The sequence below is a fragment of the Pocillopora verrucosa genome, chromosome 5 (assembly GCF_036669915.1).
Source record: "Pocillopora verrucosa isolate sample1 chromosome 5, ASM3666991v2, whole genome shotgun sequence".
NCBI lineage: Eukaryota > Metazoa > Cnidaria > Anthozoa > Scleractinia > Pocilloporidae > Pocillopora > Pocillopora verrucosa.
In genome coordinates this window covers 9,189,992-9,217,077 of record NC_089316.1, presented here as the reverse complement: position 1 = coordinate 9,217,077, position 27,086 = coordinate 9,189,992, and the positions used below count along the sequence as shown (strand labels likewise).

At 38.3% G+C, this 27,086-nt stretch overlaps 3 protein-coding genes across 3 annotated transcripts; 1 reads left to right on the top strand and 2 right to left on the bottom strand.

Moving 5' to 3' along the window:
- Positions 1-77: 77 nt before the first annotated feature.
- LOC131776954 (S-phase kinase-associated protein 1) lies at positions 78-11,223 on the bottom strand. Its single transcript, XM_066166345.1, has 6 exons — positions 11,205-11,223; positions 5,103-5,202; positions 3,135-3,205; positions 2,327-2,470; positions 864-933; positions 78-133 (listed from the first exon to the last, which is right to left on the bottom strand). Exons 2-6 carry the CDS (start codon positions 5,197-5,199, stop codon positions 78-80), a joined length of 438 nt encoding a protein of 145 aa, XP_066022442.1. The 5' UTR covers positions 5,200-5,202; positions 11,205-11,223.
- Positions 11,224-11,324: 101 nt separating this feature from the next.
- On the top strand, positions 11,325-15,129 carry LOC131776937 (leucine-rich repeat-containing protein 57). The gene is made up of 6 exons (XM_059093133.2): positions 11,325-11,527; positions 11,703-11,808; positions 12,180-12,328; positions 12,861-12,916; positions 13,488-13,736; positions 14,216-15,129. The coding sequence occupies exons 1-6, from the start codon at positions 11,450-11,452 to the stop codon at positions 14,400-14,402; spliced, it is 825 nt and encodes a 274-aa protein (XP_058949116.2). The 5' UTR covers positions 11,325-11,449; the 3' UTR covers positions 14,403-15,129.
- On the bottom strand, positions 15,069-26,746 carry LOC131776938 (cysteine-rich protein 2). The gene is made up of 8 exons (XM_066166344.1): positions 26,485-26,746; positions 26,324-26,368; positions 25,371-25,465; positions 24,481-24,568; positions 23,063-23,233; positions 22,415-22,509; positions 15,707-15,819; positions 15,069-15,238 (listed from the first exon to the last, which is right to left on the bottom strand). Exons 1-7 carry the CDS (start codon positions 26,510-26,512, stop codon positions 15,724-15,726), a joined length of 618 nt encoding a protein of 205 aa, XP_066022441.1. The 5' UTR covers positions 26,513-26,746; the 3' UTR covers positions 15,069-15,238; positions 15,707-15,723.
- Between the last annotated feature and the right edge of the window lie 340 nt (positions 26,747-27,086).

The following is a 27,086-nucleotide window of genomic DNA, read 5'->3' as shown; positions in this document are numbered from 1 at the left end:
TTTTTGTGAACTTGGTAACATTAAAAATTAACTTGTTGCCTTGCGTAAGGTAAGTGTGATATTTTTAAGATAACAGTCTATTGTTTATGCTTGTGACTTTTTTCACAATAGTAGTCTGATAGCATCATTTCCCCTAGGATCAGAATAAGCATAAATTATCTAGTTGTGCTCTGGCGGTCGCATGTTTATTTTGATCCGATCAAAGTATATATAAAGAGGGTAAAGCTAGCTACAATACGAACTGATTAAAATGAGCATTCACCCTTGCATTGAGTGTGATAATGAAGTTAGCCCATGTCAACAAGCCCTACAGTGCGACGATTACGGTCGATCATATGGCCTTTCTGACCATATGATCGATTTCTGTGTAGTCAGTCTTCATGGTTTTGTTAGAAACCAAGAAAAAGTTTCTCAAGCTTACGAAATGTCCGTGAGTAAGAAACGAGTACATACCAAACGAACAACGCTTCATTTTTTTGTTAGAAACGGAGAACGCTTCCCTTTGCTTTTAGAACCGAACAACGCTTTAAGAATCTTCATGGTGTTATCGGAAACAAAGAGCGCTTCAGGGATAAAAATTTCTCAACGTTATTGCCTATTAACAGTCTAAAACTCAGATCTTTTTAATATTTATTTCTTCGGGCGACTTGACTTTTTTTTTCATAACTAAAATTTCGGGCAACATGACTCAGGTTTCGGGCGACTTGACTGTAAACCCCATCTGCCAATGGCACTTTACAGTGCTTTGCATGAGACTTTGGCCAAACAGTACTGAGCATTTACATTTTTAAAGGAAATTTTGTAGATGCCCCCTATTTTGGAAACAAGGCTAGAACACAGAAAAAAGTTCTGGTATACTGTACCTTTGATCATGTTTGCTACAGTTTTACATGTGACATCTAGAAGACCTTTGATATCAAGGTAGTTTGCAGCCTGCAATGAGAAACACACACTTAATTCATCAGAGTCTAACTTAGAACACCATACACACCCCATATATTGGAGAAGGTAAAGAATCCGATCCTACCAACACGTCGACCAATGCATTAGTAGTGTTTCGGCTGATGTGTTAGTAGTGTGTCGGCTGACGCGTTGGTAGTGTGTCAGCTGATACATTGGTAGTGTGTCAGGCAACGTGTTGACAGTGTGTTGGCCAATGCATTGGCCGACGCGTTGGTGAGATTAGATTCTTTACTTTTACCCATATGTTTTTGGAATGTTCATTGCATTAATGACCAATCAGAGTAGAGATCAGGAAATGTGAGCAACTAACAAACCACACACTACTGGGGTAAGTACTGTTGTTACTTACGATTTAGTAAGCTATGCTTAAAGAGAAAGAAACTGATGATCTCTGCTCAATTCATTTGAATGACACAAACAGAATGCACTATCATGTAGCACAATAATGGTGATTCAAAACAATAGGTTTCTTGGAATCACAGAACAAATCAAACCTGGAATACTGAATCAAAAAAGAAGACAGTCGTCAAATATAATAAAAAAAACTTCTTCTTAGCTTTGGGAGTTGCCGTGTAAAATGACCATCGTGTCCTCTAACACGCTAACCACAATGATAACCAGCGTTTTCAGTATCAGAGAAGGTCAACGATCTAAAATTCTAAGCCTATATTTTGATTGCCTTTCTATTCCCTCATCACTCGTGAAGTATATCACTCCGTTTCTCACCACTATTCATCAAGGGATTTCATTAAAAGCGAGTAACCAGGGTCTAACATCATCTTCTGCCAGCGAAAAACCTCCCATGTTTGGTGTTAGCCTAACGGCAGCGCCGCCCATTACACTATTGGCAACTGCTTATGGGAGAAGTTATACATACCTCTGCTCTATATTTCTATTTCTTGATGATTCATATTCTCTATACTGTCCTATTTGCATTTCCTATGGCACTGAGAAGGAGAATTTGTTTGACAATCAGGGGCTTCTTAAATTGATGATCATTTCCTTTATTTTCATGAACTTTATATTTGATTCAAGGGAGACACAGGAAGGAGAAATGAGACACCACGCACTCTTAGGGTTTAGCTCTTTAACCCCCCAGAGTGACAAGCATCTAACTTCTCCTCACAAGATCACCTCTGAATCACATATTCAGGTTACAAGAATAAAGAAAATGATCATCAAGCAAAGACGCTTTTGATTGTTCAACAAATTCTCCTTGTAAGTAACTTGGGAAATGTATAGAGAACACTATGGAGAATATGCAAACTGATGTTTGGGTGTAAAGAATTAAAGGATTAAGTTGCTCCATCTTCCACCCATTCATCTATAAGAAAGTCATGCTTCATTTAGGAATCAAACTTACAAGAATGAGCTCAAAAAGTGTTCCTTGGTCAACTTTGAGAAACTCTTGATCCCAAGGATCAATGTCATCTGTTCTTTTTTCTTTGTTTTCATCATCATCTGGTGGGGGTGGGTCATCCTTGTGATGAGTAGCCCATTGAATAACCTTCATAAAAGCAAAAGATCTGATTATTAATTCTACTATCAGGCTGCTACACATTTCCTTGAAAATTAGTTACAAGAATTCTATGTTAGATCAAGACAATACCTTCTACCTGCTAAGTCTGAGTATTCTCATTATCTGTTTGCTGAATAATGTTTGGAATTATAGGAAGAAGTTTCATGTTAATCACTGCCAGGAGTTAAAGGTTAAAGAAAAATTTGCATCAAAATGATTTTAGACTGGTTTGATGTACAAATGTTTTCTTCTTTTTTTTTTTTTTTTAATTATCATATGATAATTCCATAACATGGAAAATAAAACCAACCAAGTTTGATATAATTTCAAACTAAGTACCATTTTAACCTACAACATAACCACATAAGACTTGTTTGTGGCATATTGTTGGTCAAATTACCAAGCCATTTTTTACTGTTGGTGAAATCTAAATCTGAAAGTTTGTTTGAACTGAAATCTTCCCTCTCTTTTTGAACCCAGTATATAGTAATTGTCTTCCTAACCACATTTTCTTGGTCAGTACTTTGACTTATGGCCCACCCATTCCATAAATCTGCTGAAAAACTTGGTCCATTGCTTAAAGTACAGACCACAACCTCAAATAGTTAGAGGTATGCAAACACCCAGGACTCTGCTAAACAGTCAGCATTACCTTCTTAAGAATTGCCGCATTGACATTGGGAAGCGGGACAGGTTCATCATCATCCTCATCCATGCCAAGATCTGTAATGGAAGTAAATATCATGTTAACCCTTTACACCCAGACATCACTGAGCATATTCTCTATACTGCTCTCTATACATTTCCCAAGGTGCTAACAAGGAGAATTTGTTTAACAATCAAGAACTGCTCAAGTTGATGATCATTTCCTCTATTCTATAATGTAAATTGGCCACAGAAAAGAGTCTGTAAAGCTCATGTTATAAGCATTAGCCCCTCATCACAGCTAATAGAGGAATTGTGGGTTGTGTGTGGTTTTTATACAGAGAGATTGAGCTACGCCACAAGCGGGAACATGAAAACGCGAAAAAACAAGAATAAGTTAATTGAATGAAAAGCATTTGACATGGGGATAAAAAGTGCCTTACTGCTTTCCAAACTGCCTGGATATACGGAAAAGGTGGTATACTGCTGTATGTTGCTTAGAATGCTAAAAAGTACCGTTAATAATTCTAGGTTTAAGATTGGTAAGTACAGTATTGTGCAAAAGTAACGCAAACGAACTCCGACTAATTTCCTGGCTTTTCCTGGCTTTTCGAGGAAATTTCGCTGCGAACGAAATTTCCGTGAACTTTCCGCGAACTTTCCGCGAACGTTCGAGGCACCTATTGTTTTAGTACGCCGAAATTACGAACGATATTTCGCTGTGGACGCTAGTGAGTTGCGAACTCAAGAGGGAAAGTTCATTCTTCTCGAAAGTTCGATGCGAAATTTCGAGAGAAAATTCGCTCTACTTATTGCAGCAAAGTGTAGTCCACGTATTGTTGTAATGCATTGCAGAAATATTCGAAATCATTCTCATCCATTCAAGCAACTATTCTATCGCTCTTTCCTGTTGAAACCTCAGTGAATGTTTGATTGTTGATGTGATAAGAACAGCCAACTGTTCGAGTCTCAGTACAAACGCCCACGTTATCTCTTCAGGCAAGTGGAACTTGAACTAGGCGCCATTTTTTATGATTAACTTCCTCATATAACAACATATGAAATTCCCGATTTGTAGGCGAGACTCCGCGCGAGGAAGCGTGACGTAAACTATTCACAACCATGACAACACATGTTATACCAATGCTTCGTAGACAATTCTCTCATTCATTTATCCATCTAGTAACATTCTGGTCGTCATTATGCCAAAAATATCAAACTATACTAGAACTCGAATCGAGCTCCTGTATAACTAGGGCTTCCATCCGGCTGGAATATTTAAAACCTTTAAAAGCGAAGGATTACAAGTGAGCCTTTCAGGCATCACTCGCTTGACCAAACCTGCGTCTTACTGGCTCCTGTCGTCTATTTCGTGAACGTTATATGACGGATAGATCGCACGGCAAACAATTGTGTCTATCTAGCGCAAAATTGCGAGCAGTAGGCAGTAAACCTACGCTTTTTATCGCGAACTTTCGCTGAACTTTCGTTTCGAAGCGAAAAGTCGACGAAATAGCGCTTTTTGTTCGACGGAAAATTCGCACAAAAAGCCTCGAATTGTCATTCGAACTTTCGCACGAAATTTCTAAGTTCGCGAGAACAAAAAACGAAATTCGCGCATTTCGCTTGCGTTACTTTTGAACAATACCGTAGACTTAGAGCTTTATTATAAGACCCAACCATCAAGACCATTTGTACATTTGTCTTTCTATTATGGGAAAGCACTTGGCAAATTGAGTTATCTGTGATCAGCTCTTGTAATCTTACATTCTGACATCTGTATCAATTCATCAGTTTCCTCCATACCGTTCTCTATATGGTATTGGCAAAGAGAATTTTTTTAACAATCAAGAGCTTCTTTAGTTGGTGATCATTTCCTTTATTCTCATGACCTCAATGTTTGTTTTAAGGGTGACACTGACAGGAGAATATAATTACTAATCACTCTTAGGGGTTAAAGGGTTAACGCACTTACCTTCAAGCATAGTTTTGATTGTGACTGATGCTTTAGCAATTTCAACATCTACTTCGAATATTTCTCCATCTGAGCTCTGTAGCCTTATGTTTGGCATGTTCTGGAAAGAAATTCATTAATAAAGTTAGTATTTTACTAAATTTGATATACTGGAAATTAACAAGTCTCATCTAACTGAGGAAATATCCAATAACCTGATCAAGATACCAGGATACGAACTGGCAAGACGTGACAGATCTAATGGTTTGAGGGGTAGAGGAGTGCTAATGTATTACCATGAGAGTCTAACTGTTTATGAAGATCTCAAATGGAATATTGTCCAAGACCTGGAAGCTGTCTGGTTAAATATTACAGTATGTTCCCAATCTACTCTACTTGGCTGCTTATGTCACCCACCTAAATCTACCACCTTTTTGAACTGTATGTATGATTTACTTGACAGGATCTTGATTAAAAGGAAAAACATTATCTTGCTGGGTGATTTCAACTCAAATTTACTGCGCGACATCTACCTCACCTACTTGGGGTTCCCCACCTCCATGTAAACAGGTCCTAAGACTCTAATTGACCTTATCATTGTTAGCCCCAACCTCCAAGCATCTCATATCTTAGCTGACTCAATTGACTTGAGCATCTCTGACCATCATCTTACATATGTCACTTTCTCTTTTAAGAAGAGAAATTCTAGGCCTTATATATTTTCTGTTAGAAATTATAAGTCATTAGAAATTGACAAACTACAAAAGGACCTAGATGAAGCCCCATGGCATATTGTTAGTGCCGTAGAGGAGATTTAGGATAGTGTGTACATATGGGAAACTATCTTCAAAGAAATCTTGGAGACCCACATAAAACGTAGGAAAGTAAAGGCCAGATCCAAATCTCTTCATTGGATTAATACAGAAAACAGAGGGGCCATGAATCAAAAGTATAAATATTTGAAAGCAGCACAAGCTAATCCAGATGACAGTATGTCATGGGATCGATACAGGATTAAAGGAAACTGCGTCAAAAGGATGCTAAGGATAGCTGAAGCCCAACATTGGATAAGTCAAATTGAAGAGTCATAGATACCCAAAGACTTCTGGAAAATAACCAATCGAATACTTGGTAAAAGTAAGAATACTAGAACTGGACCTTTACAAGACTAATGATAATGATAATTTAATAACAGATGATGAACAAAAAGTAGATTTCTAGATATTGCTAATGATCTTACTAGGAATTTCAATCCTGTCCCCTTTGATACAGTTTGTTATATAAACAGGGTTACCCCTACTATAGATAACTTTTCCCTGAAATGGGATGTTTTTAGGGATGATATTCTTAAAACCCTTCATCCAAGCAAGGCATTAGCACCAGATCAAATCTCACCTAAAGATCTTAAACTGGCATAGGGATCTCTTATTCAAGGCTTGTTTGAAGTCTTTAAAAAGAGCAAGGATTGTTGTAAGTTCCCCCAGCAGTGGAAAGAATCTTCAGTTATAACTGTCTTTAAAAAAGGTTGGTTGTTCAGTGCTCTAATAGTTATGATCTTAGAAAATCACTCAATATTTTAATTGATAGACCTAATACTGAACTTGGCCATAGTTCTTTTGCACACAGGGCAGCAATTGCATGGAATTCATTACCAGATAATTTAAGACACTTTTCCAATCCAATTGCTTTTAAAAACAGGCTTAAAAAGGCAAAAAATGATGTTGTAAATATAAATTTTGGAAAGGGGGGTGGCTCTGTTGTTTATAATAAGAATTCAAATTTCTACCATTTCTGATATATTATGACACATTTATATTTATATTCATTGTTTCTTAGGATCTGTTTACATGGAGGTGGGGGACCCCGGGTGGGTGAGGTAACCCCCTAGGTGGGGTAACCCACCTTTCCATATAATCTCTCATTTTATCTTGACTACGTTTACATGATAGGTGGGGTAACCCACCAAGGTGGGTTGCCCGGTCTGCCAGGTAGGGTAACCCTTTCAGCCAGGGTGACAATTTGTCATGTAGACGTCTCAAGGTGGGGTAACCCACCTAGCCGGGGTCAAGTTCATGGCAAAAAGCTTAAAAGCTAACCACGTACGTTCTAAAACTTTGTACATTTCCCAGCCATCTCATGGCAGAAATCACCAGAAACCACTACGGACATACAAGGAGTGTAAAATGTTCACATTTCGGAATATTTAGCACTGTAAATCGACCATATTTCATTTCCCATACCATTCCTTATAGCATATTAAGTCTACGATTCCTTGCATAACCTAACACCACGTGACACAACGCATGAAGCTTTCATGAATAAATACACACAAACTCCCTAATTGCAAGTGCAACATCAACCTTAAGAAACCTCACCCCAGTAGCCCAGGGTTGTAAGATTGCATGTAAACGACTAGGCGGGTTACCGCACCTACCTAGGGTCCCCCACCTCCATGTAAACAGGCCCTTATTTAAGACTTAACTCTCGATTTATTTATCTTATTTTACGTTTATTTATCTTTTATCTTAAAATATATAGTAGGTCCACATCAGCTGTTAAGTTACCATTTTTTTTAACCTACTTATCAAATAAAGATATGATGATGATGTTATGATACAAACCTTGCTGCTTTTTAAATGTAAATTGCTTTGTTATCATGGTAACTGAAAAAAATACAGGCCCGTACGGGATATGAACCCATGACCTCTGCGATACCGGTGTAGCGCTCTAAAAACCTTTAACCTTAAACCTTACCAGTGCGAGCTTAAATTCTTTTTTTAGGCCTTATTTCAACTACTAGTGCAGTAGTGATCATAACTGCGAGGATCGCTTATGTATTCGTTGCAAGAAGGTTGTTGGCAAGGAAAAGGATGGAAGGTGATAAAAGAGCAAGAATTTAAATTGACACAAACCCTAATACTTACTCTCGCGGAGAGTGCTTTTAAACTGCAACTGACAATAACGCTCAATTGTAAACTTTGTTAAAATTTGCTTTAATGAAGCTTAGAAACGAGGCTCAACTCAGTAGCCAAGCCCGCTGAATTTGTGACCAAGCCTTTCCTTGTTTGCTTGGGAGCACTACTGACGAGTTTCCGACTCGGGCGGTTATCGCAAATTGTCCGCAACTGCTAATATGGCGGACTATTCCAGTAACACCATTTGCGATTTACCAAAAGTCAAGCGACGTGATTGAACCAGAAATGAACATTGTAACATACATTACACGTGAAGAATACATTTTTTAGTTTAAATCAAGGAAACTTTGCATGGCTGTTTCTTTCACCCTTGCCGATCTTAAGTTTCTTGTTCAGCAGAGTTTTAGCATCAACACTGTAGCCGCTAAGACCCACGCTCGCAAAGGTAAACAAAACTTATGAATAGTATCGCCACTATAATGTCCTTGACATAGTGCTAGTGGTTGGAAAGATCCCCAAGATGAATTTGTATTCTCTTGTACCTCTAGCCGATAGGATCTCGGGAGGCTTATAAAATACTACCGGCTAAAGGTACAGCTTTCATATTTAGTCAACTTTGCTAAATTATTACAACGGTTTACTTCACATTTCACTTTTTCTGCACTCCAAATAAGTCTTACACTTCTTTTAATCACTTTTTTCAAGAATACCTATACATTTATTTATTTTTATTTGGTCCTATACTTCTAGCTGGTAGGGGCTTATAAAATACTACCGGCTATAGGTACAGCTTGCATACTTAGTTGACTTTGACCAATTTTTATTATGGTTAGCTCCACATTTGACTTTTCTGCACTCCGAATTAGTCTTACACTCGTTGGAATCATTTTTTACAAGAGTAAATGTACATTTATTTTTTTTCATTTGATCTTGTACCTCTAGCTGGTGGGATCTTGAGAGGCTTAGAAAATACTACTGACCAGAGGTACAGCTTGCATATTTAGTTGACTTTACCCAATTTTTACTACAGTTTTCTATGAATTTTACTTTTTTGGCATTCCATTTAGTCTTACACCACATTAAAATGACTTTTTTTATGAATATCTTCTTGTTTCTTGGTTGTGTACCTCTAGCTGGTAGGACCTTAGGTGGCTTAGAAAATACTACGGGCTACAGGTACTTTGTGCATTCAAGGTGAATTTAGCTCATTTCATTTACTTCTTGATTTATGGAAAAACCCTTCTACATTCCATGTTAGTCTCATACTGTCGTGGAGTCACTCCATAGGTATATTTTTATGCTTTGCAGTCTTGTTCATCTCGTTAGTAGGATCTTGGATTACTAAGAAAACACTACCAGCCAGAGGGGCAGCTTATATGAAATAAACTTGAAATCATTAACACTGTTATGTTTTAAATTAATTTCAAGGTAATAAATTTTAAAATAGCCTGATTTGTATTTTCTTTGGTTGTGGATTTATTTCAATACAAATATAACAAGGTTTAGATGAATTTGACTTGAAATTCATTTTAGACTTGAACATGTCCACCAGATTTACTGAAGTTTTTCATGTAATATTCTGCCTCAGTTTAAGTGGAATTTCTTAGAAAGGATCAGTCTCTATTTTCATGATGTTTGTGTTTGATTAGAAGTATTGTTTACAAGGCCAACCATTGTCTGAAATACTAAAATCAAGTCATCTTTAGGTAGTCATAGGATAACATGATTTTAATTCACCAAATTGACATTTTCCCTTTGTATTTTTAATGATATTTAACAGTTTGTATAACTGTATGAAAACCTTAAGGCAAGTTATTCTTGAAAATATAGAATGGTTATCTACTATATATACAGGATTTATACAATTATCTAAAGAGATTAACCTGCGCCTGTGTTATTTATTGTATTTTTAATAAAAATTGCAACTATTAAAAATAAGTCAAACCTTTCTTATTGAACACCAACCAGAAACCCTTTGCTTATTGCTAGACAATGCCTGCTTTAGTTTCAGCTGATTCCTCATAAAGAGTCATTTGTTGCTCATAGCTTGTGTGCTGTGCTATCAAATAAGCAGTGGTAGGTACACAACCAAAGAAAAGAAGATATTCTTGAAAAAAATGATTCCAATGTAGGATAAGACTAAAATGGAATGCCAAAAAGTAAAATGCAAAGCAGATTGTAATAAAAATTGGGCAAAGCTAATTAAATATGCAAGCTATACTTCAATTATTTTCGAAGCCTACTAAGATCCTTCTAGTTAGAGGTTATAGACTAAATAATGCCCCATTCACACTAAAGCTTAAACATGTTTAAAAGTTGTTTTGTTAAACACAGTTTAATTTTTTTTTCTTCATAGAAACTATTTAACTGAATATTTTTGACTTGAATGTAGCACATTGGAAATGCAAGTTAGCAAGTACTTGAATCCAATGGATAATCAAGTTTTTCAGTTCTCTGTTTATAATTTTCATTCAATGAAAACCAGTTTAACAAAACATGTTTTTCTGGTTTGAATGGGGTATAAGAGAGAACAAAATGTAAATGTGGTCATGAAAAAAGTGATTCCAAGGAGTGTAAGACTAATTTGGAGTGTAGAAAAGTAAAATAAGAAAACCACAAAAGTAAAATGGGAAAAGTTGAGTAGATATACAAGCTGTATCTCTAGGTGGTAGTATTTTCTGAGACTCTTGAGATCCTCCCGGCTAGAGGTACAAGACAATAGAAATTTCATCCTATGGATCTTTCCAACCAGTAGCACTACGACAGGATCATTAAAGTGGCGATACTATTCATGAGTTTTGTTTACCTTTGCAAGCATAGGTCTTAGCGGCTACAGTGTTAAGCTAAGACTGTTGAGCAAGAAACTCAGCCTCCTGAGATCCTACTGGCTATAGGTAGAAGACCGAATAAGAGAAAAAAAATTCAAATGTATTCTTAAAAAAAATGATTCCTAGGAGTGTAAGACTACAACTTTGAGTGCAGAAAAGCAAAATGTGGAGCAAACCATGCAAAGCATGCAGGTTGTACCTCTAGCCAGTAGCATTTTAGAAGCCTCCTAAGATCCTACCAGCTAAAGGTTCAAGACCAAATAAAAATATACAAATGTCTACATATTCCTGAAAAAAGTGATTCAAAGGAGTGTAAGACTAAAATGCGAAGCAAACTATTGTAACAATAGGGCAAAGTTGACTAGATATGCAAGCTGTACCTCTAGCTGGTAGTGTTTTCTATGCCTCCTGAGATCCTGCCGGCGCGAGGTAGGAGAGCTGGTAATTAGAGATGTTTCGATGATTCTTACACGACATCTAGCTTTAGACATAAGCAAAACAAACTGAGGTCTGCAAATTTCGCGAAGAGTTTATGAAATTAATGCAATGAGAAATATTCCACGTGGAAAGAAGTGATAGGTTGCTTTTGAAATAAGAGCATATCTTGATTTAGAGTCTGTCTTTCATGGATCGCATTCTTGAGCCATTCAGAAATATAATTTCCTTCTTGTTTGGTAGAGGGCTGACTTCGAATCCTACAAAGGTGAAATTGTTTTTCGCATGTTTATGAGATCGAGATATTTATTTACTTTCCCTCCCTGATCGATAACTTCAAGACGTTGTTTATTATGCGGTTGTGTCTTTAGTGCTCGTTTACCAAGTGGAACCACGGCTTTTTTCGGAATAGTGCGAAGCTGTTTTTTTCATTTGATTTCTAGATATCTTTATCCGATGTTGACCTCACATCTGAACAAGAAGAAGATGTGGGTAGAATTTTGGAGGCTTACAAAAATCCTCTCAAAGTTCAGCAATTTATTCTAGAAGGTGTGCCAAACGATTAATATTAATTAATAACATTATTGCATATTATTCTTATGAAAATTGAAAATACCGAAGAAACAGGATATACTGTTACTCCCCTAAAATTAGTTCCCATATGCTTGTCTATCACAAAGTAGTGCTCAGCATTTCATGTGGCTTTCCTTACAGTTCATTCCAGACAGGTCATCTGGGTTATCATTATCATTGTCACCATTGTCAACATCATTATGGCCACCATCATCATTACCACAATAGACCCAATTTTTGATTCTCCCATATTATTGTCTGCTTAATTTTAATAAGCAATATTTCTTGCTTGATTACTTACTATTGATGTGAATTGATTGAATATAATGTTGTTTTTCTTTCCCAAGGTAAACAAATTTGTTCAATTCCAATTCAGCTTTGCTCCTACTCAAATCTCCAAAAAATCATATTGCGTGGGAATCAATTGACTGATATTTCTTGGTCGGTAATTTACCTCAAACAACTCAAAGAGCTTGATTTATCATTTAATGCCTTGGTAAGTACCCATCTAAAGTAATTATTTTGATTTATTTATGGGCTATTCATCAGTTGCAGTAGTAGCTAATATTAACAATTAATGTTGATGAGACCAAGCTTTATCGCCGAGCTCCAAAAGGGAAACAAAAAAATGCATTAATGTCAGTATCTGAGCAAGTGTATCACACCTACCCCTCCCCTAAGCCGTTATCAAGCCTAACTTTTTATCACTTGAGGGGAGGGGTAGGTATGCAGTTGCTCAGATACTGAGGTTGATCCAAAAAATTGTTAGTGACTGTGATATGTTAAAGTGCTTATTAGCTGTGTCGGGTCAGGCTGGACAGGAAGGCATTTCACTCATAGTTATACTGTGTGAATGGTATTGCTCATGGTTCATACTTCATAACCTCAAGCCAAATATTTTTTCAGTCTGGCCCTCCTACTTGGTCAGTAAGTAAATCATCACCCACCAGCTGGGTAATGTATTCAACAAACTTGCATGTTTTTCATTTCTGAGAGTCAAAGGGCTTTTGTTCCTCTTTCTTCTCTAGGAAAGGTTTCCAAGAATCATTGCATATATTCCAACCCTGGAAGTTCTTTCAGTCAGGTACTAACAATGCAATTCCATTTTCGTCCACACATTTTTTCTGTTCTTAAAAAGTAATCTATTTGAGAATCTTGCTTTAACATGGTTGTTGTTTGAAAGGTTTGAAAAAAACCAAAGGGCATGAAGTGCAAGAAATCGCAGATAAGCAAGACATTAGTGGTATTAGCTTTGAGTCTGATTGGTTAAGGAGGTGGCCAATCACATAGCAAGTTGGAGTACAACCAAAGCAGCCTCAGTTTACTTTTGACACTCAATTGATAATTGCCTCAAACATGTAGAAAAAAATAGTTATGTATCATCATAGTCATACAAATACCTGCATAAAGAAGGAGATATCCAGGAGGTTTTAATTACTCCTCCATAAGCAGCTGCTGGTAGTGCAATAGGCAGCTTTACCCAAAGAGGGGATGTAAGGCAAAACTCAGACACAAGAGTCTGCTGGCTGGCTAAAAAGCTGGTGGTAAGATGTCTCAAAGGTGGCGTAGACAACTGGTAACCAGCAATTTTTCCAACTTAGTGTTCGCTTTGCAAAGTCCTAACAATTAGTGTTTAATTTGTTTCCTTCTTGCAGGGGCAACTATATAACTTATTTGCCAACAGAGCTTCTCAATTTACCAAGTTTAACAAGTCTTGATGTTCGAGAGAATCCTTTAACATCACCTCCACCAGAAATTGTAGAACAAGGGTTACAATCCATTTTAGATTGCTTAAAAAAGAGGAAGAGTAGGAGAAACCTGTTTTGCAACTTCAAACCGTGGTTTTGTGAGGACAAAGGCCCTGTTATTGCCGAAGTATCTACATTGTTTGAACTCTCTATCAAGTAAGTATTGCTTCGTCGTGTCAAAGAATTTGTACGCATTTCTGTTCTTTTGAAATCCTTTTACCCTAAGAGTGACATGACAAGCAATTAATTTCTCCTTACAATATCACCCCTGAATCAAAAATTGAAGGTTACGAGAATTAAGGAAAGGGTCACCAACTAAAGAAGCTCTTAATTGTGAAACAAACTCTTCTTGTCAGCGCAGTAGGACATGTATAGAGAACAGAATCGTGAATATGCATATGTTTGTAAAACAAAGCGTGATAGTAAAAGCGAGGGAAGTCTGGGTCGGGTGCAGGCGTTTTACCCGACCCGACCCGACCCGACCCGACCCAAACCCTTTCGTTTTTTCACTCTGCCGCTACCATCGCGCTTCGTTCTACTGACTGAACGCCTGGAACAGGGTAGACTTTTTTCTCAGCTTTATAAGCCCTTGCAAGTCTCTAACGAAGACATGACTAGGCTGTTTATACTTTCAGGTGTATTCTTGATTGTCATATCGACTTTCTCAGTGCAGGACACTTACCACCGCGACTGAAATCAAATCTCGAAGAGAACAGGAAGGAAGAACAAAGCTCTATTTTTATTTGCAAATGCAACGTGTGCAAGAAGTATTTCTCCAATAAGTTTAGATTTGAAATCCACGACTGCTCGGTAGTTCAATAGCAAGCGGTATCCCTCTGGCCCTAACTGGTTACGTTACCTTATTTTCGTAAGCATTTAAACAGTATATTGCAAACAAATTTCTTAGGCTGACTGGTTGGAAATCAGAGAGGAAACATTTTGTTTTATAACAGAGAATCTATGTAGCCCTGAAAGATATGACGGTGCTGCCTAAATTACTTTGAAATCTGCTGGGGCATGAATAGCCTACGGTCAGGCCCTCATTATCAGAGCTTCAGGGCGCGCGTTTCTACATCTGCAAGAGCGTTTAGGCTTTGAGGAACGCTAGCCAACGATAGGTCTACAAGTGGTCCGTCACTGATGATTTTGAATTAGTCAGACCCCGGCAAACTTCTCCCCTACTCGACTCAAATTCTCCCGTGTGCAGAGAAACGCTTTTCCTATAGCGCTAATAATGATGGCTGCCTGCAGCCTAGACCAGGAACACTATTATTATTTTGTGGTATTAAAAGCCTCGCAAAATACGTCAGAGAGATTTGAAAACAGCTTTGTGAATACAGTTGTTTCTCCTGTTTTGTATGAAATTTTACGCGGGAAATTGGCACGCGGCAACACAGCGGTCAAACATTGGGCATGCGCAAGGGGATAAATTTTACCTGTCCGCGCGCTCAATCTTTTTGTACTTCTACACGCCAACAAACTTATGAATCAACAGCTGGTGCACTCACGGCACGAAGGCACTTTATTAAAAAGTTTATGTTTCCTGAGAGACTTTGTCTGTTTTATAATCTAGTCAGTGGAAGTTTCCTTCGGGTTTACTGATGGCAGGTATCATTTTTCCTTATGGTTGACCAATCTGATCTGGGAACACCTAAACCCTGCATCAATAAACAAATGAAAATAGCTGAGTTAATTAAAGATAAATCATCTATTCTTTGATGAGCTTAATGTAGAAACTGGACGGGTGCGTACATTTTTATTTTTCAGGCGAGAAGTTTGGCAAGCGCGAGACGAACGCGAAAGGTGTGTCACGCACGAGAGAAGGGGCAGCCTTCCCTCGCGCGCGAACACCCCTTTATAACCTCTGTCAAGAAGACAGTAACCGAGTTGGCATGGCGCGCGGGCTCAGAGATATTTTCAATTTGTAAGCTCGTAGGCAAAGTGACGCACATAATTATCGCGTGTGCGAGTTTAGTTTTTAGAGAGCCGTATTTTTGAGGACTTTTACGAAGTTTTAGTATTAGCCATGTTACTGTGTAGAGGTTGTTTTGCCGATTAAACGTGGATTTGTTTAAGGACAACCTCTGTATTGCAAATGTAAGCTATATTTAGAGTTGGCAACTTACTTAAAAACGGTCATGTGTCAGTACTTGTGTGACTCCGTTCCGCCATGTCCGAATCCTCCAGGGCCGAACTCTGAGGCATAACAAGGATTATGACAGTATGGCTGACCCTTGCGCTGAAAACATCGAACAATTTAAAACGAAAAATTTCCGCCAAGAGAAGATCAAGCAAATATATTGCATCCTCCGATTAACAGTAATTTTAGACCAAAGGTTAACCTCGTTTTCAGGTCTTTCTTCTTCCTCTTCCCGCTTCCCTCCCTCCAGCGGGAAGGGAGAAGAGCAATCCTAGAAACGAGTATGACTTGAGGTGTCTGGTCTAAGGGAATAAGACGGGACGAATAACTCAACATAGGCGGGGGAACTGGGGGCAGAGGAGGCCTAAGCAATAGCGTACTTCGTCATCCCGGACGAAAATTCCCTACTCTTCGGAAAATGTAGCCAGCTACCTTAGCTGGTTATTAATCCCCCCCCCTCCCCCCCCAGGATACGAAACTGTAATAGTTCCTTATTTAGCACCCCTTTACTATCGTAAATGAAGGTCACTTTACATAGGCCGTTTGAAGAAACTAAATCAAGACAAATAAGAAAACCCATCCACTGGTTAATCAAAAATTTGAAACATTTACCAACGGCACAGTTCACCCTCTCTGTGTATTTTGTATATGAGCAAGGGAGTTTTCTTTGTTTCCTGATAAAACGATAAGTCTCCAATTTGCAACTATTGAAGGGTCGCCTCTTTTGATGGCTGACCTCTCTCTGAATATTCTCGTTGACTTACCTCATAGGTTCTGGTAACACGATAAAACAAATGCGAATTCTTTAGGTGGGGTTTGTTACCTTAAGCTTAATTTTAGGTTAATGAATTCAAGTCACGACATCCAATATCATATATAAACAAGAGCGTACTTTCAGACATTTTTGTATTGAATTTGCATCAAATCGAAATCTTAGCTTGTCAAAGCAAAGCATACGCTCAAATAGTAGTAAATCAACAGACCTCAGCATGGTTTCCTTTCGCAAGCTGCCTGCCACACTTCTTACATTTTAGACACAATGGATGATACCAATTTCCAACAGACTCTTTTTTCTCGCCTGTCAAAGAAATGGCAGATATGAATATGAGATCATGATCATCGAAGAACAAAATCTGTTATTTTTTACCCATTAGCAAAAAAACTTCATAAGAACGTTTTCCATTTAGCGCCAGTAGCATCAATGAAGGTCAAAAGCAACGAGGAATTCTTCAGCTTTTATCATGAGTCGTTCACATCACGGATGTAAAATACCACTCGGGAAAAGCGCGCGTCGAAGTCAAAACAACAGATCCTAAAATTTCAAATGATCGACAAAAAATTAAGAGCATACCCATGTAGACGGTCTTCTCGCAAGTTGGACATTTTCGCGACATGATCCAGATAGATTCTTGTTGTTCTCAAAGCAGATCGAAAAAGCTTTCTTCCTGGTTGTGAAATCAAGATCGCTTGGCGTTTTCCGAACTCTCACCTGCCTGTTGTTATAAGAAGACAGTCCATTTGAATACAAATTGCATATATTTTCACCGGGTGATCTTCTTTTTTGTCCAATAAGAATGCGCGTGGGTAACGCTTCCAACACGAGGAGATTGAAAAGGAAAAAAACAGGATCGATCAATTTTGAATGAGCATCGTAGTTTAGCTGGTTAGTTTATACATCTAAAACCGTGTCTTGTTCCGAGAAAAATGTTAAATTTAGCGTGCCCATTACACTCCGAGCAATCCTTTCTTTTTTGGGGAAATCAGTCAAGAAAACTCAACTTAAAAAAACGATTTTAGTACTAAAATCAATTTCTTTTTTGCTGAGTTTTTTTTTTCTCGCGCGACTACCGAAAAGGGGGGTTGCTCATAGTCTAAATGCCCGAGGTCCCCTTACGGACAAGTAAAGTTGAATACTAGGGTACAAAAGAACTTTTTGCGAGTTTTTGTACAGCCGATATAAAATAACAAACAGTAGACACAGTTTTCTCTTCTTTTTTCTAGTTCTCTCAATTCCACGAAACGAGAGGAAAGAAGAGCATTTTAGTAAACACTTCTTTTTAAAATGAGGCCGAATCATTGATCGCAAGTTTTCATGAAAAATATTACATGAACATCTGGTAATGTTCAAGAGTTCTCATATGGCCATTATGCTCTCTCAAAATTAACATACGAAAATAACACAAGATTTTCCTTCTGTATTCTGAGGTTTCAGAATTTAAAACTGAATTAAAAATCGTACAAACTGTTGTTGAAACTAAAATAAAAACACTATTAGAGGTTGAGTACAAGAAAATGTTGATTTGAAACGTTGATACACAGATTATGACAGTCTAGCACTGAAGATGTCGCCATAGGGTAAGCTGTGTGCATGAAAGCACAAAAGAAAATTGTTTTGTCGATAGAACAGTTGATTTGTCCAAGGCCTCACGCGGAGTCGATTATTCAGCAGAGAAGATTGACTGAAGCGTGCTTTGTTATACTCAGTTTGACGTGTATTGTGTTGAAACCAAGCCCCGCCGGGTGTTTTATAGACTGCGAGCACGCTCTTATTATCGGCGGTTCAGCACAAGGCCTTGAACAACATGAGCTGGCGAGAGGTATGTAAGGGGTCTGGGACTGATAACCCGAGTGTCCTGCAGCGATAACAGAGGGAATGCTCGCAAGCCGGGTGTTTTAGTTCTTCAGGTATTCGTGGTCTTTATATTCACTTTTGGTGCACAATATTTTTTTGAATTTGTTGAGGACGTTTTTAAAAAGTTTATAGGTACATTGGTATCTCGTTGGTAAAAATTAAGGTATAAAAGTATCCCACAGTATCCTTCGATCTTACCGTCAGGTTTTAGCCACTCCCATGCTACTCGATGAGATTAACATAAGCTTTGTATTAGCCTCTGTTAGCGTAAAGCAAGGAAGTGCCTTAATAAGATTGATTAGAGAAGAGTGGTTGGATTAGTTTTAAAGCTCAAAAGATCTTCATTCAATTCATATCTATCTCATAAGGCACCTTAATCTTTTCCGTCTACATACGACTACCAAAACGATCCACATGTACTTCAGAGCGCGTTCCGATTGGATGTACTAAAGCCAAAACCGAACTAATCCCTACGACCGATCTGGAGTAGAGAAAATGTCACAGGGAGCCCATCAGAGCGCGACCAATTAGAATAAAGGAAAATATCACAAGAAGCCAGCCAATGAGAACTCAAAGTAGAAACAAGCAGACTGATTGAAGCGCGGGAAAACCCAACGGTGAACAAGTCGCGATTGGTTTCAGCTATGTATTTCATTGGCTGAGCGAATGGCGTGACCAAAAGCATCCGTGGATTACTTTTGATTGGCCCGATTGAAAATCCCTCAATGGGTCACACAAAGGGAAAAAAAAATTGCCAGAAGCGAGAAATCCCGCGTTTGATCAAGTCGCCATTGGTTTCAGCTTTGTATTTATTCCAGGGGAACCGATTAGTATACACACTGCGTGGTATATTTTAGCATTTTATCGCTGGAGGCCTCATTATTGGCGCCTGATTCTTCGAAACCTCTCGCCGGCTTGCTTTGCTCTCACGCGGGCGAACAAACCCCACCCTACGGTGAAATAACTGACTCTGTCACAAAACAAACTTTACTTTATTGTCAACCTTTATTCTTGTGTCATTCCAACAAGTGAACAAAGGTGATTAATAAAGGAAATATATCTTAACGCAAACTGTACTCTCTCTCTAACCTGTAAAAGGAAAACAAACATAAACATTCATAAAGCTCCAAAACTAACAACAATCATGCCTCTCATATCTTTTTCTTCAAACCTGGTCCATGGACACTAACATTAACCCTAAGCACCCTTACATCTGGATGCATATTCTGATTCATATTCTGTACATTTCCTATGGTACTGATAAGAGAATTTGTCAAATAATCAAGAGCTCCTCCTTTTGGAGATCATTTTCTTTATTTTCCTGACCTTAATATTTGATTTAGGGGAAATACTGTATGAAGAAATTAGATATCAGTCTTTAGGTTTTGTGGATTAACTCCTGCACTTTCTTAATTGATTGAGATGCTTTGGAGCCCTTTCCTATCAATTAGGTCAACCTTTATTTAGACCATGATTTACATCTCCCAGTACTCTAAGCTGTGACCAATTTGGTCACCATGGCTAACGAAAAAGTTGGGGTGAAGAAATGTGTCATGACCTTTAAGAGCCAAATACTTTCCTGTTCTTCCCAAGTTAACTCAGTCAAGAAGCATGTTATCATATTGCCATCATTCTATCTTTTTACACTTTCTTCTTTAACCCTTTAACTCCCAAGATCTAATTGTTAATTCTCCCCTCTAGCTGCTGCATATTTCCTTGTAAATTAGTAACAAGAATTAGGCATTAAATCATGATAACTTTTACCTGATAAGTTTGAGTATTCTAATCACACGTTTGCTGGATAGCATATGAATACTAAGGGACGAAGTTACAGGTTAATCACTTCTGAAAGTTAAAGGGTTAAGCTTGAAGCTCGCAGGTTTACATTATCAAATACAGCCCCTATAAGGCAAATTTGTGGATAATTTTTTTCAGTAAAAGCACCAGCAGGGCCATAGGGGGTCATATGATAATTAACCCTTTAACTCCCAAGATCTGATTGTTAATTCTCCTCTCTAGCTGCTACTCATTTCCTTGTAAATTAATTGTGAGAACTTGCTGCTAGATCAAGATAGCAGCTTCTACCTGATAAGTTTGAATATTCTCATTATCTGTTTGCTAAATAATGTATGGATATTGTAGGGAGAAGTTTTATGTTAATCACTTTTGAGAGTTAAAGGGTTAAGTGTATGTGCCTTGAAATCTCACCTACCAAAATGCTCTTCAGGAATGATAACTTGACATCCTTAGTTGTATGAGTGTGATTCTGTTCCACCATGACCATACCCTTTGGGGCCGAACAAGTGACTATAACATGGGATATGGCAGTATGGTTTACCATCCTTCTACAAATACCAAAAAAAAACAATCATCTGAGCAAAACTGTCAGTGACACAGTGTCATGGGACTCTAGAATCAAAAAAGGGTTGTATTGGTATTCTGATATGTGATTACTGTGTTGAGTTCTTTAACCCTTTTACTGCCGATGCTATACAATTCCTACAATATTAGTTCCAAGTATTTGGTATTAAATCAACCAATGATCCCCTAATTGATATTTTTCTTTATTCTTATATTGTGTTGATATTGTTGTTGCGTTCCTAGCATGGCAGACATGGGGTGCAGGGTAATTGGGTCTGCCAGGTCAACCACAGTGAAGTACAGGACTTCAAGGAGTGGGGGAGGGATGGGGGGTCTGTAAAGGACTTTCCAACTATCCTGGGTATGTGGTATTATGGCTAGTCATTTCATGCAATGGAAAGTTGATCAAGTGGTGCACACAACTTGGGAGCTAGATTTCTACCACGTGCTTAAAAAAAGGGATTCAATCTATTGTATTCAATTCATATTTCAGTGATGAAAACGAGACAAAAAATTGCAATGTGATTTATAAGCAGAAGAGGATGGGTTGGAATGTGTTCTCTACCCTCTCCATGAAGGATCATTTGTAATTCCAAGATGTTTGGGGGTCTGGGAAAATAAACCTTTAGGGAAAATGAAAAAATGTGAAGTGTTATTGGAAATTCCCTCCATTAGGGGGAAGGTTCAAATGCAAAAAAAAAAATTTGAAGGAAAAGAAGAGGCAAAAGTTGAATTCCCAAAAAACAGGATTGAGGTTCAAATGAAAAAAAACTTGGATGGAAGGAAGGAGAGTGTGAAGCAGGGGAGGGTGATGGTTCAAGTGGAAAAAAAACTCTGAGGTAAAATAGGAAGCTAAATTGGAATCTCCCTAAAGGTAGAGAAGATGTTCAAATGCAGAAAAGGAAGAAAAAAAAACTTTAGAGAGAAAAAAGGAAAGTATAAAGCAAAATTAAAATTTCCCTCAGGGTAGGGTAGAGGTTTAAAAGGGAAAAAAAGGAAGAAAATACTTTGAGGGAAGGAAGGAAAGTTTGAAGCAGAATTGGAATTCCCCTCAGGGTAGGGTGGAGGCCCAAGTAGAAAAAAAAGTATGAAAAAAGAAAACCTTTGAGAAAGAGGTCATGAATATTGTGTAAGAAACCATAATTATTATTGTTCAGATCTGTGGATTCAACTTCAAAAACGAAACATATAAAACAGTCATGAATTGAACAGATTTAGGAATTTTTATAGCACAGAAAAATTAATTTCACTCTGACTCAGAGAACTCCTGTGCATGTAGAGAGGGTTAAGAATCTTAATTTATTCCATTTGTACTACAAATTATATAGACAGCACCTGTCAATCTTTTGAATCGTTTGTCACCACAAAACGACAATTGATGAATAAAAGAACCACTAAAAGTTACTGCTTAATTGCATGAAAAGTGCAAATTCAAATTTCAGATTGACTGAAAGGTGCAAAGTAATCAACCCCGCGCATTTCAAAACAATTTACTACAAATGGTAGCCAGAAAGTTCACAAATAAATGTTTATCTTAGCATGTTGTAAGAGTGTAAGAGGGAATTTGATAATTATAATTAGATGATGGATTTCATATAAATTACCCCCTGTTTCGATTAACTTTTGACAAATTCTTCAGATTCCGAACTTTAAAAGGTAAACCGCAGCACAAGATAGGTTGATAGGAAACAGACAATGTACCTCTGCATGGCCACCTGAAGTGAGCGTTTTCCCGCATCTTGTACATTTTAAACAGCCCCTGTGCCAGTCTTTTCCTAAAGAAGACACTTTTTCGGCTAGAAATGAAGAAAAACGAGAGAGTTTTTAATCAGACACGGGTTTCACTCGCGATAAAAAGATAAATCAATAAAGTCAAGATCTTTTTTAACCCCAGACAACTATTTTAATTAGTTTAACAATCTCCGCTATACAAAGAGTTTGTTTGACAATTAACTGTTAATCTTGTCGTCCTATAATGAGGCTTTGACCTATATACTGAGTAGCTAGAAATAAGCAACAATACCGAAATAAAATTATTCGTGTACGAAGACTGCGAATGAATTAATCTCCCGACCTGCGTAAGCCAACGCATTTTCCAAATCTGTAAATATTTGTTAGGCCATTACCTCAGATACTGAACAAGATTTTATTGAGAATTTTCTACTAACAACGTCAAGTTAAGAGTCCATGAATCAAAACTGATGAAATTCAACGCGTAGAAAGCAAAAAGGACAAAACAGATACTGAAAATACAAATATCACGTTGACCGAAATTTGAACAGCGCGCGTGTAGTTTTCATGTGAGCGGTGTTGATTTAAATAAACCCCTCTAAGGCAGTTTTTACTTACCAAAGAACACTTCTTTGTTACAAGTCGGACACTTTGACATTTCGGGGGAAATGCAGTAAACAGAGACGCACAAGAATGAGACAAATCGGCCGCAAATTACTACGTCAATAATTAAATAATAACAATTACGATCAACAGACGAGAGGTAAGGAATACAGTAAATATCCCATGATCATAAGGGAGCATGAGATGAAGGTAACTTCAAATGAAAGTCTACAGAAAAGGTTGTAGGGTCGATTGGGAGACTGTTATGATTATTTTTGTTCTTCACGCAACGTATTTTTTTTTTCAGTTGCAGTCGCTGGGAATGTGAAACCTTTCGAAAATCTTCCTTTTTCCATAATAAATATCTACTGGAGTTTGAAGGGAAAAGGTAAGAGAAGAAGGTAACTGTACTAAATCTTGAGAAATACATTACTTGCCGTTTGCGAGAGAGCAAAAACCGATGTCAAAAAGTACATACAAACAAATAAACCAACAAGTGACAAAATACATTCGTCTTTATTTAGGATTACTGGCAAGAGCTACAAAAGACAAAACATGTCATCGTCCTAATGATGCCTTGGGTGCGGTCAGCGTCAGTCATGTCTGAACTGAACCTAGGGATTAGAGATTCAAAAATATGCTCACTGTCATGTTTTAAGGTACACGGTTATCTCCCATCATCTCTTCTGCAGCAAGTGGGATAGACGTTAATTTGTTTATTTACATTCATTTTTTGCAGTTTTTTTTTTTTTGATGACCGAGAACGAACGCAAGACTTTCCCCACGTGTTTGCCTGGAAAACATAGTAGGAAGAGGGGAATGCTTCTTTTTGTAGGAGGGTGTAGCCAGGGCTGGGATATTTCTGTCCCATCCCCCCTCCCCCCCCCCCCAAAAAAAAAAGGATTGTGAGCTCCAATTGGGGATATGCAAGCTTGCACGCGAGCGGTGTGTGTTGATGTGTGTCTGGACGTCAGAAAGTAATAGGTGATCTGTTTTTTAACATCATTTGAGCTTCCACTGGCTCTTTGCAATCTTCGAATTGTTGTTATTATTTACTCTGGTGGATTATGTCGAATACAGTTTAATGACGATCAATCGAAAAGCACTTTGTTGATAGGAGTGTCAAATTATATACCTACATTTTCTTTCCATCAGTGCGTGGCGCGTATTAGGCTCCCAGGCATCCATTGGCACAGCGAAACGAGCGAACGAGGAAAGCCTGCGAGTTTTGAGCCCGCGAGCTATGGAAGTGCGCGAGTGCTCTGTGCAGGATCTGCGAGGGTTCAAAACGTGAGGATTTCTCGTTCCAGACCTTTCGCAAAACTCTCCCGCGCTCGCTTCGTTCGCCGCTTGCTCAAACGAGAGCTTGGCGTGTGCGGATACAGTAAGCAACAGAGTGACTCTCACTTGTAGTGCGTGGTGAAGTCAGTATTTATGTGACTCTGTTCCACCGTGGCCAAAACCTCCTGGGCCAAACAAAGCAGAGTAGCATGGCTTATTGCAATACGGCTTACCCTTGTGCTGGAAAATTTAAAAAAAATATAGTCATATTAACAATACAATCCAGGATTTAGGGGCTATTATGCGCTACTGAGGCTTTGATTTAGCGGTCACCTTAGCCGGCATAGCTAGCGGTTTTTGAGTGCGCTTTAAGTGTCGAGAAGCAGACCTGGACAAAACGGGTGGGGCTTGGGGCGGAAGGTTTTTCCCCTTATTTTCGCGGCTCCAACGCCTTTATTTTCATCGAACACCAAGAGAACCGCTACCTGTGCAGGCCACGAACAACTGCGTTGTAGTACCTGAGCAACGAGGACCCCGCACAATTTTTTCGCACAACTTTTGTCAAAATCAACTTCAGACCTTACGTCTCAAGGTACTCCTGCACACTCTAATCGGCTTTCGGGCAGACTAGTTCCCAATCGTCTTGATAACACGTCGAGCGAGGGAACGCTAGGTTTTTTGGGAACGGAGAAAGCGTTACTTCTTTCTCTTTCCTCTCATCCTTCCGTGCCGCGCGTCTTTATGAAAAGAATGCACATGGGGACAGGGTCTCGCGTGGTGGCGCACAGCGATTATTAACACAATTTTTTATACCAGACAGAGCTCGTCATCCGTTCGCTGTAAACAATGCGCGGCTATCAATTTAATGAGACAGATAACATAGCTTCTAGCATTTTCTATTTGTCTTAATGATAGTCCCTGAACAGACGCTAATAATATAAATTTCCTGTTAGGAATTCTCTGAATACCATAGAGACTAATTCTGACTACAAGAGAATCTCGAAAAACAACTCTCCGACAAGTTTAAAAGGAAAACTCTTACCTCGGCATGACCACCAGAACTCAGAGTCTTATTGCATTTTTCACATCTCAAGCAAGGCCTGTGCCAATCTTTGCCGAGAGAAGTCACCTTCTCAGCTGAAACACAGACAAACGAATTATTGTCATTTGCCGGTCCACTGCTCAGAGGAGTGTCTAGTATCGATGGTCCAGTATCCCTAAATTCAGTACTTAGAGAAGTATCATTGCAATTAATTCGAAGACCTCGTAGACGGAGTTCAAATTATCGTGTTACTGGTTCCCATATACAATTCAATCATCGAATTTCGTTATTTTAATATTATTCAGAGGATGGATTGCATATCTCTAATATCACTTTTTATTCACTTTTTTATTCGTTTGAGTAAAGGCTTTTTAGATTGTAAGAACGCCCTACTGGGGCCAATTAGTGTAGTAAGTCAGCGCCAAAGGCGTGATATGCAAAACGGAGGGGCCTTCGATCAGGGCGTTGAGGCTGCAATGGCTTAAAGTCTATCCTAACATGTAACCTCAAAAACGCGAAAGTCCGGTTCAACAAACCCTCCAACTTTACATAATAACAAATTCAAATTAAATTTCTCCATGAACACCGCAGATTTCTACGATTTGCTGAATACCAACGGCTAGAAAGCTTCCAAAAGGTGGTCCCGCTCCAACTAAAATAATTAAATATGCAGAGTGTAGTGAACATTTCTCCAAAGTTGCAAGCATTTGCAAGAATCTTTCGAACAGGGATTACAGTTGATTCGATCATTCGTGTTAGAAGCTCCAGCTGGAACTACGAAATCAAATCGATCGAGAATCAGTTTTTCTGCACGACAAAACAGTTTCGATGAATTCGATCAGAATGGGTGACCTTGTCAAGAATTTTTAATCCCCATGTACGTCTCGAAATTGTGAAGCTAACTAAACCGTTCCCTAATGTTACTGTAATGAGGAAAAGAAGGGTGCACTTACCAAAATACACTTCCTTGTTGCACTTGGGACACTTCGGCATTTTAGCTGAAAGAGATGAGGAATTAGTCGACCGCAAGATCGTTTGACGAAAGCGAAATAGTAAGCTCGCATTATATTTGCATAATACGATATTTATTTAATTTGGAGATCAAGTTACGTACCTTTGTCAGCTGGAGTCTCTTGGGTCATGCGAGTGTGGTTAGCAGCAAAATAAACTTCCCATGAGAGGAGCTAAGATATATTTAGTGTTGATTATCTGGGAAGCAATTCCTTGAATTTTTAACACTCCACCTTCGTTCAAAACTTCGTGTTTCATGCGATGGTGTTTCCATCTTGTAGGAAAGCCAAATTATCTTAATCTACCATACCAAATATTTAGCTCTTGAATTTTCACTCCAGTATACTGACAATTTTCCAACGCACAATAAAGCAAAGTAAAGTTAGCAAACCTTTTTCGACGTTTAAGATTTTCACAAGCTGGTTAGCCTCTCAACTTGTAAAAGCGTCTTTCACACTTCTGGCAGCAAGCCCAAAACACCAATGACAGAATAACTATTTCCGAGTCCCTTTATATGCAAAATAACATTGTGATATAAAGAAAGCAAACACAACAAAACGTGTGCTTTGAAAAAGAATGACGTAAACGTTGTTAACTTCTGACAATTTTTTTTTTGTTTTAATGAACCAAGACAATATTGGCCCCATAGGAAGCCCTAAAACATTTACTAGATACAAATTATCGCTTCAAAGGAAAACAAACAAA